The sequence below is a fragment of the Nematolebias whitei genome, chromosome 11 (genome assembly GCF_014905685.2).
Source record: "Nematolebias whitei isolate Nwh7 chromosome 11, NemWhi1, whole genome shotgun sequence".
In the NCBI taxonomy this organism is placed as follows: domain Eukaryota; kingdom Metazoa; phylum Chordata; class Actinopteri; order Cyprinodontiformes; family Rivulidae; genus Nematolebias; species Nematolebias whitei.
This window is the reverse complement of record NC_056508.1, coordinates 26,951,961-26,966,337: the sequence shown is the minus strand read 5'-3', so window position 1 is coordinate 26,966,337 and position 14,377 is coordinate 26,951,961. Positions and strand designations below refer to the sequence as shown.

Here is a 14,377-nt window from a genome sequence, read left to right as displayed (position 1 = left end):
GTAAAAACGTTTTAAACAATTTATTGTAAATAAACAACCCATGGCTCATCCATCAATCATCCAATTGCGTCATGTCCAATCTTACTTTGAAAAACCACAATATAGTGAACCCATGAAAAACAAACCGCAAAGTAGCGAGGAACTACTGTACCATCAAATCAAAATGTCTATAAAACATTTATTTCAAGTCAGAGATGCTTTACGTAGCAGGAAAACTATAATATTACTAACATCTTTGGTTATTTTGTGCTTTGTATTGACCAAAAGGCTGCTGCATCGGCGCATTGATCACTCTAGCTCGTGGATTTCCCGGCATCACTTACAGAAAGGTCAGAAGAGGTAATGACATGCCTGACCCCCTTAGCTGAGAGCCAATATTCATTTCAATGAAATGCACAATTTTTCTGCTTGAAAAATCAGCTCACATTATCTGTATATGGCAATCCTCACATCATTAACAGATCAATACGATCAAGCTGCAGCCAGTGTAGCAGCTAATTGTGAGGGATTTGCTGTTAATTTGCTTCGAGTAATAACCTCTTTACTTACCAATAAGGTATTGAAATTGACCTGATAAGTCATGCATAGGCAATATAATGTTACATTTCTGCTGGTGTAAATGACAGCTGAAATAATTACACTAACATGTTATACATTCAGCATTCACTAAGCTGTGATGAATGTGCAACCGTGTAGCCCGTCTTTCTCTGATTATCTTCTGAACATGTGGATCTGTGGGTGTCACTGATAGACTGTGGCATTAAACTGACCCTCTCTAGGAGTGACAGCTATAAACCCTTGAAGCTAGGAGAGTACGTATGCTCTGTGAGCCTACAGAATCCATTTCTGCTGTGAGGAAGAAAAAATAATAATAAAAACCGCCTTTCAGCTCTTATCAGGAAGCTAGCAGAACGGGACAGATCACCTCCCACTGCTGAGCTATCAATGCAGAGTTAATTGCCTTGCAGAGTACAAGCAGGAAGATAGCATGTGTCTTCCTTTTTTGCTTGTTTGTTGCCTTTTTTTTTTTTTTTTTCTATTAAGCAGGGTGTTGGGTTGGGTCCTTGCCTGAAGTGGTTCCCATGAGCCTACAATCCATCATTCAGATTATTTACTTAAACGATGAGAACAAATGGGTCGGACAGAAAGTGACTCAAAGCACAATAAATGAGGACAGCAGCACAGAGAAAGGAAGAGTGAGATGGAGGGAAACGCAGAAAAGTGGAAAGAGGGAATAATGTGGAGAAAGAGAGCAGGCTAGAAGGAGAGGTGGGCTGGGCTTGGCATGTGGACAACGTGTTCTGTGGGAGCTAGAAGACAAGGTTGTTCAAGGTCTTTCGTTATGTTTGATGGGTTACAGTGGGATGGTCTTTACAATTTATATGTCTAGTTGCTGCCCGGCAATGATGCACTGAAACACAATCTGTATCTGTGCGTGTGTTTGAGCATGCCTCTTCTTTACTGATATGTCAAGTGTGAACAGCCTTGTGTTGTTGCCTATTATGTTAGTTTCCTCCAAGGTCCAGGTCTCTCGTGTCTCATTGCATTTGTCACAGTTTGTTGCCTTGAATACGTCAGCAAAAACCATTACTCTGGAGTCTGGAGAGCATGTTTAATCTGAGACGAATTGCATGCCCGCTGCCTTGTATACAGTAGATGAAGCTCAGAATGGCTTCATTTCTGTGCCTGACACTTTCTGCCACTTGAAAGAGCCGATTTCTGGAGAGTGAGCACAAGATGTAAAAATACATTTTACTGCCACCATTGCAACGACTTTCTGTTTTGTTTTGTTCCCCACACTGTAAAGTGTTTTAGCAAAGTACTGCACGTAAATGTTGAGTATCTCTATGGGACGGATCTGTCCTGATGGGGCTGTATATGAATCTCCATATGCTTGGCAGGCATAAGAACGAGCCATGTCAGAATAGGTCGATGCCTGCCCTGGGTCACACTCCAGAAGCCTCTTAGCGTGTTTCCATCATATGGTGTCTCAGAAGGCATCAGTGAGTTTGTGTGTGAGTGCTTTTTTTTATTTTTTTGCACATTTCCAGTGATGGTGAACTGGATCTTCGAGTAAATTAATCAGATCTACTTTGTGGTTTCACCTTTTTTTTGTCATCATCTCTTACTACTTCATCTTTGTGTCTTCTGCGGAAAGTAATCGTATAATCATATCTGCTATTTGGTTTCCCCGTTTTGATTATCATCTTTAGCTGATTTGCTACAGCTGCACTTGTAGTATTTACATGCTGCAGAGGTGAAATGTGAACATTGATTTCAGTTACTGCTTAGAGCTGATAGTCTCTAGTCCTGCAAGCCTGGCAGCAAGTATAAAATAAGATGAATGTGATGGAAACTGTAATGCAATTACAAATGACAAATCGCATCCTACAAATTTCTGGCTCAGCAGTATTATACTTGCACACAGCATGCACTCAGATGCTTTTATTATTTCCAAGAATGTGAACCAAATTTGGATTTGTTTAGGTTGAATGCTGATTAAGTGTCCGGTGATTGCATGATTGGATCCAGATTCACAAAGGCAGACATCCATTATTGTGACAGCATTGTGTTGGAGGGAGAATCCAACTAAAGAAAACTGGAGTAATAATCCTCAGTGATCCTTCAAACTATCCCAGGAATTTTGTTTTTGTACGTTGATAACATTAGAAACTTGGGGAGGTCACTGTGCTAGTGAAATGGAAACCTCAGCTTCTTGGTGTTTAGTTCTTTTTTTGACTCTCATTTAGACCATCACAACCGCCCCCTTCATTTTTCCACTGCACAGCTTCTCTTTGGTAGGTTAATCATTCTTCCAGTGTTATTTAAGTCAGCCCATACTGAGCAGAACGTTCACAAAGCTGTTAAAGCATTACCAGTGAAAGCTGTTTTCCAATCAAACTCAACGGTTGTCCAGTGTGAAGTCGGGTAGATGAAATGCACTGGACATGATGTAAAGCATATCTGGTTCTAACTGGGATATAAGAAATGGAAATGCACTAAAAAAAGCTTTTACTGCTTCCTCTTTTGACTCAGCCTCTTTGATGTTTTCTTTTATGCACTCGTCCTATTTGTGCCCTTTCAAATTTTCCCATTATAAGCAAATACATCAAAAATAATAGTCCATTATTGACAGTACAGTAGCTAATGGCTGGAAACGGTAGTGTATCTTAAGACAAAGCAAAGCTATTATCTTGTGCAAAAGACACTGACGAATCAATTACTTCAAATGCATCAACTCAGTTGTGTTTACTTCTTTCTTCTGCCTTCATCAGGAATAACTTTCCAGTTTTTTTTTCTTTCTTCATTATAGTTTTCTTATGGTGTGTATTATTTTTTCATGCACCATGATTGGTTTAGAGCTAGTTTAAGAGGAAGTGTTTGCTTTTTGTCGCAGGAGGCATTTCCCGTTTCCTTAAACACTGGTATTAGCTTAGATAACAATATAGCCATCCATTGTTGTGAAAGTGAAATGATGAAGGTCTGGTTTAAAAGTACAAAACATAAAGTGGTTGTCTTTTGTTCAGGAAAAGTGTTTGAATTTATGCACTATTATTGGTTGGTACAACTGAGCAAGTGACATTTCTTTCTTTCTTTATTTCAAAAAGAAGTGCTTCTTTGCTGCATTTAAAGCCAAAACATCTCATTTTTGCTTTTGTTCTTCCCTCATTTTACAGTGAATGAATATGTATTCATGGTTCAAGCCAGGGGCATCCAAATCAGAGAGAACGTAAAGAACATTGGAGCTCAGGTTCTGGAGCAGGTGGTGAGAGGGGCCTACAGCATCAATGGCACAGGTAAAAATATGAATGAGCATGCATATACAAATACGTTGGGAATTCATAGAAGGGATATCTGTACTAAAATGATACATCGTTCTGCTCAATTCTGCACAGTGAAAGGGAAATAAATCAAAACTCCCGCTGATGTCACATTGATACAAGTTCATTTATCTTTGCAGATTATCCCTATGATTTCAACTTCAGTGAGAGTGATGCTCCTCCCACTACATACCTTCCTGAGGGGTTCACATACCTTCCTTCACAAGTTTGCCCTGAGAAGCTGCCCTCAATGAGTAAGTTTTTTTTTTGTTTTTTTGTTTTTTTTGAAGTGAGAAAGTATTCCAATTTCACTAAACATGTCTGTTGTTGCAATTAAAAAATGGTTAATAACAAACGAGCTTAATTCAGTTTTAAATCTGTTGTAACAGCACAAGTAAATTCTCCAGGTTACTCAGCTGTTACACACTTTGATATTTTCTGTCGCCTTACATGGACCTTTGTTTCTATCATTCCTGACTTGACTGTTTTCCTCCTACTCACATGACTCTCCTCCTTTCTCAATGCCATGACCTTTTCTCCCCTTATAAAATCTTTGACTTGTTTTTCTTCTTTCCTTTTTTTTTCTCCTCTTCTTTTTTCACCCTTTGTCTTTTTCTCCCACACTCAGAGGGCAGGTTGGAGGTGAATATGAGTGAAATATCTCTGGAGGACATCGAAAGGTCCTCGCTGGAGCGAGAGCCCAGCATGGCCCCAGGAGGCTTCTGGAAGCCCAAAGACTGCTTACCTCGCTGGAAGGTAAGTTCTGTGTGTGACGCTGTTAAAAGCAGAGCGGGTTGACAAGCATGAACAGCCTGGCCAGTGGGGTAACAACAGCATGATTGTGCCATATAGAGCGCAAAAGGTTCCTAAAGGCCTCTGGCAGATTGGAGCAAAGTGTCTTACAGGAGAGTTTTGGGGAAATGATGTTCATCTTTTCTGTAAAGGCTGCTGTTTGAACATTTTGTTTGTGCTGAATTATACTGACAAGTAGTCCTGTTTTCTTATGTTTATTTTCTCTGATGCAACTCTTAAAATGCACAAGAAACCCAGGCATCCTTATTGCGTCACGATGGTAAATTTTGAAAATAGTCTGCAAAGGGTGCTTTTTAATAGCCTTCCCTATTTATTCTGCAATGTGGAATGATGTGGCTGCTCTTTTTTGCCACACAAAAGAGTGTACTAGTACTTGCAATGACCAAGAAGTCAGCAAAGCAATTTCACCCTTTTCTTGCCCCTAAATGCTGCATAGCTGAATATTTTTTTAACCCGCTCTCCTCTACTACAGCTGGCTTTTGATTTGTTAAATCCACGCATTGTTACAGTTCAGTGAATGGAAAAAAAAAAAACACATCTCAAACATTAAGCACCTTAACGGTTTTCTCACTGATGCATATCTGAGCTTATTGTAAAAATTACTATAGATTGAATAAATTCAGTTCATTTTATTTTTATTGTGGCAATTCACAACAAAAGTCATCTAAGGCCATATACAGAAAAACAAATCTAAATCCTAAATTCATTTAGTCATTTTATTCCAATTGTACAAGAGAATCCAGTCTTTCCCCTAGATAACTTACCGTGGCGGGGCGCTCATCTCGTCCGTGATTTTTGTTGTTGGGGGGCGGGGGGAGAGACACAGAGATACGTCCTAAGCTGCGCAGCGCGCTGTTTAAACAGTTTAGGGGTGGGGTGGGGGGGTGGGGGCACAGAGACAGCCGCACGCTGTTTGCACCGACAGTTTTAGAGCAGGGTGTGTGAGATGAGAGAGACGGAGACATCTCAGCCGCACGCTGTCTGAACCAACAGTTTTTTTGGGGGTTTTTTTGGCGGGGGCAGAGACAGACTCACATCTGAGCCGTGCGCTGTTTGTACCGACAGTTTTCGAGTGGTGGGGGTGCCCCCATCAACAAAAATCACGGACAAGACGAGCGCCCCGCCATGGCAAGTTATCTCGGAAATAGGGATGGGGCCGATCCGATCCAGTAACTGTGTCGGCCTCCGATACCAGCATAATTTACGTATCGGATTTTTCCGATCCATGATGCATGTTTGTGGTTGCGCTGCACGTTGGCTTCAAACTATGGAATGGATTTCCTGAACGGCGGCGTGTCTCATGAACCCAGAGTAATAAGACCCGCCTCACATTCAGGAAATCCAGTTCATAGTTTGCAGCCAGCTACAACGTGAGGGCTGAGTTAGCAGCACTGTGGCTAACAGCTAGCCAACTTTTCATCTAAACATGTCCGCTGTGTGGAAGTATTTTACACTAGAAACACCACAAAACAAGACAACAACGTGCAATGGCTGCAGAGCCATAGCGCCACATTAAACCACGGTAAAGTTAGTTTTACGTTGGACATTCGAGCTCCGTGGCTTCAGCGGGGTGCTACTCTTGGCTCAACCCAAAACGGGCAGCTCAACCCAAAACGGGCAACTCAACCCCGGCCAGCCGCGTCCAATCTGCCCCGCTGAATCTGCCCGTCTCTGAGGAGGGACAGACTGAGCGTGGCTGACCAAAATCAGGCTGCCTGCTTCGGATTAAACAAGAAGAAGACATCGCTGAAGCAACGGCGCTCAAATGTTTACAGAGAAGTTGCTAAACTTCATCTTAATTAATGACCAACCACTATCAGTTGTAGAAAACGAAGGATTTGTCAGCTTGATACTTGCAGCCAAGATATAGTTTACCCTGCAGGAGATATTTATCAGTACAACAGTAGACAATCATAAAAAACATGATTTGAAAATTATATATATTAAAGAAAAAACAAAACAAAAACAGCTACATTATAAAGTGAAATAAAATACTAAAAACAGGAACATGTCTGTTGGTTTATGCCATGAACTTAGCAGATGTTTGAAGCCATTTAACATTTTATTTTATTAATTTATTCATTCATTTAAAAGAAACAAAATAAAAAAAATATAATAATCAAAAAGAAAACATTGAATGAAAAGAGTGCAGAAAGAAGAAAAAAAAATTCTTATACCTGCCCCTTATTTAAAAAAAAAAAAGATAACTTTAAACAATCACTTAAATTAATCACTTTAATATCCACTTTAAAGCTAGGAATAAAAAAAAAAAACATGTTTTGTGTTAGCAGAATTTAAGTCTAACTTTAAAACTTATCCAACATTAATACAACTTACCTCAAGTTGACTTTTGGACATGCATGCATATATTTGTACAAATTGTACTTGAGAGATTATTACAGCCTCATTAAATCAACGATGAGAAGGATATCGGAATGGATCGGTATCAGCCAATATTCAGATTTAGGTATCTGGATCGGATCGGAAGTGTAAAAAAGTGGATCGCTGTATCCCTACTCAGAAACACTGAATAATAAAATAAATATAACGCCGCTACTTTGCCTATTTTCACCTGCCACAGGGTCTCTGGAACATAACCCCCGAGATAGGTGAGGGATCACCGTATAGAGCAGGGGTCACCAACCTTTTTGAGACTGAGCTACTTCAGTGGGGCCAAGAGACACAAAGGGCTGCTTGTTCGATCCAAACAAATTTGCACAGCTCACCTTTAATTATAGTATTAATAATAATACATTTACACACGTGAAAACATGACTGCCTGATCACATCTGATCTGTATTATTAAAGACTCCACACAATGATTATCAGTAAGGATTTAGCTTGGTAAAAATGATCAATTTTATTATTAATAATTAGTGATTAGAACACTCATTCGAGAACTTTAGTCCACAGTTTGAATCCTTTTTGGGCTCTTCTGACTGTAAATTGTTCCTAGCTTGTGACAGGGACTGTGGATGGTTGTTCGTCTCTTTAGCCCCTTTTCCATTAGTACCTGTAGTACTGGTACAGCACGGCTCTACTCTACTCGCTATGGTAGTCTATTGCCCCTTTTGCACTGCCCCTAATCAGCCCCAACTCTGCTCAGCCCTGCACACCCTACTCAGCCTGGCTCAGCTCAGCCTGGATTTGCACCTGCACTTTAGGACCGATTCTGGAGGCGTGTCCAGAATCCAAGTCCTGCTAATGAGAGTTCTGCTTCGAGTTACTCAAAGCAGTCTGCTCCTCAGATAAATAATATTAAATTATTATTTTTATATACGAATGTTTCTGTTAACTTATTTGTTAACTCATTTTTTTTTTTATACATAAAATGTTTTTTTTTAAAAAGTTTCCACCCTCCGTCCCTCCATCTCGGTCCTCCCGCCTGCCGGGGCTCGGGGTCCGGCCTCGCGGGCTTCAGCAGCTCGTATGATCCTCCGCGGTGACACTGCTCGCTCGAATTTTGTCGTCGGTCACCAAACACAAAAATCGCCTGGACTTCAGAATTAAACACGGCGTTGTCATTATTGTTTTTAAAATCTTAAAAATAGATCCAGCCGCTGCTCCGCATCCAGAGAAATTGCAAATGGCGGATCAGTGAAAAGTTTCTGAGATCCAGTGACTCCTCCCCCTGACCAATCAGAGTCCTGCATTCACGTTTCGGTCCGGACTCAGCTCGACTGAGCTCGCTCGGTCCCACCAGAGAAGCAGGGACGAAAAGAGGTCCTGAACCAGCCTCAAATCAGCTAAAAATACTGGTGCAAAAGGGTTCTTTCTGTGGCGGGCTGCCCAGAATTGGGGCTTCTTAGGGTCATATCATGCAAAAGGGGCATATGTCTCTGTGATGGACTGAAGACCTGTCCTGGCTGTCCCCTGCCTTCACCCAAAAGCACCTAAGATTGGCTCCAGTCCTAAACAAAAGGGCATGATGTATGACTTATTAACTGATATAAACATAAAACACTATTTATTTTATGTTGATCTCAATCTGTAACATTTGAAATTCAGTGTATTTTATAAACACAAAGTTTGTTTTCTCAGTCATCCAAGTATATAACAACAAAAAAGGTTGAATCATGTCATCTGGACTTCGTTTTTTTTGTTAAAAAGAAACGTTTCGCCCCTCATCCAAGAGGCTTCGTCGGTCTGAGGCCTAGCCATCTGGTATTACCCAGAAGCCACCCTGACTCTTGTGTTCCAAGCCTGCCTCAGATACCCCTGAAGTCTGGCCTTTTCACTAATGGTTTCAAAAACACAAAGTTTGTTTTCTCAGTCATCCAGGTATATAACAACAAAAAAGGTTGAATCATGTCATCTGGACTTCGTTTTTTTTGTTAAAAAGAAAAGGCCAGACTTCAGGGGTATCTGAGGCAGGCTTGGAACACAAGAGTCAGGGTGGCTTCTGGGTAATACCAGATGGCTAGGCCTCAGACCGACGAAGCCTCTTGGATGAGGGGCGAAACGTTTCTTTTTAACAAAAAAAACGAAGTCCAGATGACATGATTCAACCTTTTTTGAGTGTATTTTATAGTTTTATTAACTGTTTTGTAGGAATGAACACATTTGGAACATTCATTCAAAAATATGCCTTTTACTATTAACAAATCTGTAGCATTTTTTAAGAACCTATTAAGAATAAAATCTTCCAATCAAGCCCTGTTTGCACTAACTGTTGTGTTTGTAACATTTCAGAATAACTAACTCTTGCAGATACAAAATATCAGTAATGTAATGTAATAAACCAACTGACATTTTTAAATGAATCGTGACATTAGTATTGATCCTCAGATCTGCAACATTTTTATTAATAATAATAATAATAATACTTTATTTATAAAGCCCTTTTAAACAACCACAGCTGCAACAAAGTGCTGAACACATAAAATAATTTTAACTAATCATCGCATCTTTTGCTCTTTTTAAATAAATTATTTGTCACATATTTCATCATTGCTTCTTTTAAGAGCTCCATACCTGAAAATGCCTCATGAAAAACATCTGCCTGCTCAAAGTTGCCTTTAACTCTGACATTCTTCTGACTGTTGTGAGCCACCAGGGGGCTAGTTAGCATTGAAGCTAGCATGTTAGCTGATGAATTGTTGCTCCACCTTGTTTTGCTGTCGCCACAGCTCACTAATGAGACACAGACACACTTGTCTTTCAGCACTTTTAAAGACCTTCTCCTCCCAGTCACTGTGCAAATGTGTTTTCTTATGTTTTTCTGCCATTTGGGAGGTAAAACTAGCTTGTAGTTGCGCCGGTGAAGAAATGGGAGTGGTCTATACATGATTCTGAACTTTGACCCCAGACAAGATTGCTGAACTGTATACATAAAACTATTTCTTTTTTAAATTTGTATTAATCATTTTCATTTCAAATATACATCCTTGCAAATGTCATTTCTTAAATTTAAAAATATAATTAATGATGATTTTTACGTGCTTGATAATGAGTGCTATTTTTAGAGCATGCCCCGCAGGCGAATCAAGAGGTCCCTGCGGGCGACCAGGTGCCCACGGACACCATGTTGGTGACCCCTAGTATAAAGGAATGACTTTTAACAAAAATAACCCTCTAGCCAGAACCAGACTCAGGAAAACCTGCTCCAGAGCGCTCTTGGCCTCCGACTGGAGCGACGGTTCATTTTCCAGCAGGACAATGACCCAAATCACTTGACCAAGATCTCAAAAGAGTGGCTTCAGGACCACTCTGTGATGGTCCTGGAGTGGCCGAGTCAGAGTCCAGACTTTAATCTGATTGAACATCTCTGGAGATATCTGAAAATGGCTGCACAGACATCTCCCATCCAACCTGATGGAGCTCGAGTAGTACTGCAAGGAAGAATGGGAAAAAACTGTCCAAAGATAGGTGTGCTAAGATGTTGCATCATATTCAAAAAGACTTGAGGCTGTAATTGCTGCCAAAGCTGGATCAACAAATATTAAGCAAAGGCTGTGAATACTCATGTAAATTTGATTTTTTTTGTTGTTGTTTTCTATTTTTAATAAATTAGCAAAAATCTCAAAAAATATTTTTTCACATAGTCATAATGGGATATTGTGTGTAGAATGTTGATGAAAGAGATTAGTTTAATACAATTTTGAATAAGGCTGTAACATAACAAAATGTGGAAAAAGTGAAGCACTGTGAATTCTTTCCAGATGCACTGTAAGTCCTCCAGCAGTCTAAATAAGGAAACCCAAGTTTACCCGAACTGTAGGATTTATCAAAAAGGAAACTTTTAAATGGAAACAGACCAACACTGAAAGTTGGTTCCAGAAGAGAGGAGCCTGAAATCTAAAAGCTCTGCCTCCCATTTCACTTTTAAAAACTCTAGGAACCACAAATAAACCATAAGTAAACTTGTCCTTTGCTTGCTGCAAGTTTTCTAGTAACTTGTAGGTTTTAGTGCTCTCTTTACCCACTATCCCATTTACCTCCTGCTAAGAGATTAGCTCTCAGAATTATCTGTTTTGAGCAAATTGTACACTTCCTCCACAGTGTGCATCAAACTTCTCCATGACTCTGTCTGTGTACAAGTTTGTTTGTTTTTTCCTCTATGACCACATTTTGTTTCATCCTTGTATTTTTTTCTGTTTTGTGTCCCCAGGTGGCAATTCTTGTTCCGTTCAGGAACCGACATGAACACTTGCCCATACTCTTGAGACACCTGGTGCCTGTGCTGCAGAAGCAGAGACTCCAGTTTGCCTTTTATGTCATAGAGCAGGTATGTCTGCACACATACATGACATCACCTGTTTACATTCAAACAAACGGAATAAGATAACTTTCCCACCTGAAAATGGGCCGAAACTGGATAAATGACTGGAACAACATACAAAGATCACAAAATGAGAAGTTTGGTTTTGTTTTCTCTTTTATTAGGGAGGTACAGAACCATTTAACCGAGCCATGCTGTTTAACGTGGGCTTTAAAGAGGCAATGAAAGACTTGGACTGGGACTGTCTGATCTTCCATGATGTGGACCACCTCATGGAGAATGACAGGAACTACTACGGCTGTACAGACATGCCTCGACATTTTGCAGTCAAACTAGACAAGTATTCCTACATGTGAGTGAATATTCCATCTTTACCAAACTTTACAGGAACTGTTCTTTTTTTTTATTTTCTCTCAAAGTGACCTTTGATGTTTGTAACTGTTTCTGCAAGGCTTCCTTATAACGAGTTCTTTGGTGGTGTCAGTGGCCTGACAGTGAAACAGTTCAAGAAGATTAATGGCTTCCCTAATGCGTTCTGGGGCTGGGGAGGTGAGGACGATGACCTCTGGAACAGGTGAGAGGAACTTCTAAACACAAACCGACACTGGCTTGTCTGAAGGAGCTGCAGCACATGGCCACCTTCCTTGTTGGCTTTAGATGATTGCATGATAAGTTGGCATGTAGCAGGCTATTGTGTTAACTGTTTGTTATCCTGCATTTGTCTTGCATCACTATAACATACACGCTTATACACGTCACAGGCAGCTGCACACATACAAGGTTGTCCGTACACTCTGCCAACTTTTACTGAATTATTTTTGCATTTGCTTATGCCTCATGCACACATTTATTGTGACTGGACCGCTGTATTGAAGAGTTGCAGTACGATAGCACAGTTTTATATGGAAATGTCCCAGCGAGAGTCATTACGACGTTTTCTTTTCTGCCTGATTGTGTACGTTACGGATTAATGAGCCTTAAATATGTTTGTACAGGGTGCAGTTTGCCAATTATACTGTAAGTAGGCCGCAAGGAGACCAAGGACGCTACATGTCAATTCCCCATCACCACCGCGGGGAAGCCCAGTTCCTAGGAAGGTTAGTGTTCGTGTGCGCACAACTCACTCACGCACACAAAACACAACCCACGAGTGTTTGGTGGATGGAGGGAGCTGATAACTGCAATAAGGCTTTGGCTCATGTGATGTAAGCCAGTCACATGAAAAGCTAGAGTGGTGATTCTGAGGAAATTCAGCTCTTTTAAATACTTTGCATGTGATCATGTGCTTGAGTGTTTCAGGGTTGGATTCTTAAGTCATTAAAAAAAAAAACATCTAAAGGATTTGATGTTCCTTTGGTTTTTGTTGATGCAAACTTTTAAAAAGTGTATCAGTTAAAGATGAACGCTGTTTGTGACTGAATTCACCTAAAGCATATTTTGTGAGATTGGATGAGTCATTGTAGTATGTATGAATGTATAAAAAAAATATTTCTAATAGTGGGAAACTTTGCCATTTAACTTCAGCTCTTTAAACCACAACTGTATTTCTCACAGCAGCAGCCAAATTCTGATGAAACCTGTTCCTCCACATCATGCCTCAGTGTTCACCGGTGCTCGAGTGCTATTTATTTTGGCAGTTTTCAAGTGCTTTCTCTTTCCTCTTCCAATGTATTCGTCTGCATCTTTGTACCTTCAGGTATACTCTTCTACGTCATTCAAAGGAGAGACAGAAAGTGGACGGTCTTAATAACTTAAACTACTCCCCGCTGGTTTCCAGAAGTCCAATCTACACCAACATCACAGTCAGCCTGAGCAGAAAGCTCGCACCCGTAGCTGACTACTGACGAAGACAGAGCTGGACTGCAAAACACCTGGGAATCAAAGTCCTCTGGGACATCAGCCATATCTCACCAGTTGCAGCACTGCTTTAGGACTTTTAAGTTGAGACCTTTTTTTTTGTTTGTTTGTTTGTTTTTGCTTTGTTTTTGTTTGTATGCAAAGAGAAAAAAAGAAGAAAAGAAAATGGAGACTCAAATTATTATGTTTGATAAATCGTAAGAAAATAGGGATAAATGCTGCACTTATTCGTGCCACAGTTCATCACTCTTCTCATCTGGGCTTGTCTACACTTCAGTCTCCACATGCCTTTTGCACCATTTTGGCCTTCAGCATCCATTCCTCAAGTGTTTTTATTTTAATTTAATTTTGTTGAATATTCTTGCAGTGATTAGCTCCGCCCTGCACTATTGTGCTTGACTACTAAAATAGGTTACGACACACAATCGAGCACAGGCCACACATTCACTCATACAAGAGTATGACCCAAACATGCTGACATGATCCTGGGATTTGGATTTATTTAGTTAGTTTTTGCTTATTTTTTAATTTTCTGCTTATTTCATAAATGCAGTAGAACCTGTGAAAACATTTGCATGGAAACATACCATTAGACCGCCACACAGCAACTTCAAGCGAGTGGACCCATGCAGCTGGTTCTGTATAAGGTATGCCAAATCCACAAGTGAATATAGTAAGAAAAGATGATATATTGTATGTGAAATAGTTTATTCTAAGTTCAGCGTAAGTCTTTAGTCATCTCTTCATCCATATTTTGTCCATTTGAAGACTGTGATGTTTGCGTTTGCATAGTCGCATTGAATGTTCTGGCTGCCTGCAAGTGGCTGTACGTTGGAGTGCATTGCTCATCCTGTTAGCAATAAGCTGTAATATCAGACAGCAGAAATTAGCCCTGACTTCCTTATTGTACAGATGCAATAGCATGGGTGCTAGCATTACCCATCCCCTCCCCCCCTCCCCCCATTGGACTAAAAAGAGAGAGTGACTGTGTATGCAAACTTCACATCCAGCTCAACTTTGCCTAAGCAAACGTGCCGCCCTTTGAAGAACGTGTTTGTGTGTTCCTGCGTGTACCTGTCTGTGTGCAAGTGAGGGCGAGCTATGCAAATGGCCTGCATGAATCTCGTCGTCTGTGCAAGCTTATCGGGGTGACCTGCAGGAGACG

At 40.4% G+C, this 14,377-nt stretch overlaps 1 protein-coding gene across 1 annotated transcript; it reads left to right on the top strand.

Moving 5' to 3' along the window:
- The first annotated feature begins 3,685 nt into the window (after positions 1-3,685).
- b4galt5 (UDP-Gal:betaGlcNAc beta 1,4- galactosyltransferase, polypeptide 5) lies at positions 3,686-13,468 on the top strand. The gene is made up of 8 exons (XM_037684083.1): positions 3,686-3,797; positions 3,962-4,075; positions 4,450-4,577; positions 11,245-11,361; positions 11,520-11,707; positions 11,807-11,929; positions 12,351-12,452; positions 13,052-13,468. The coding sequence occupies exons 1-8, from the start codon at positions 3,695-3,697 to the stop codon at positions 13,197-13,199; spliced, it is 1,023 nt and encodes a 340-aa protein (XP_037540011.1). The 5' UTR covers positions 3,686-3,694; the 3' UTR covers positions 13,200-13,468.
- The last annotated feature ends 909 nt before the right edge of the window (positions 13,469-14,377 follow it).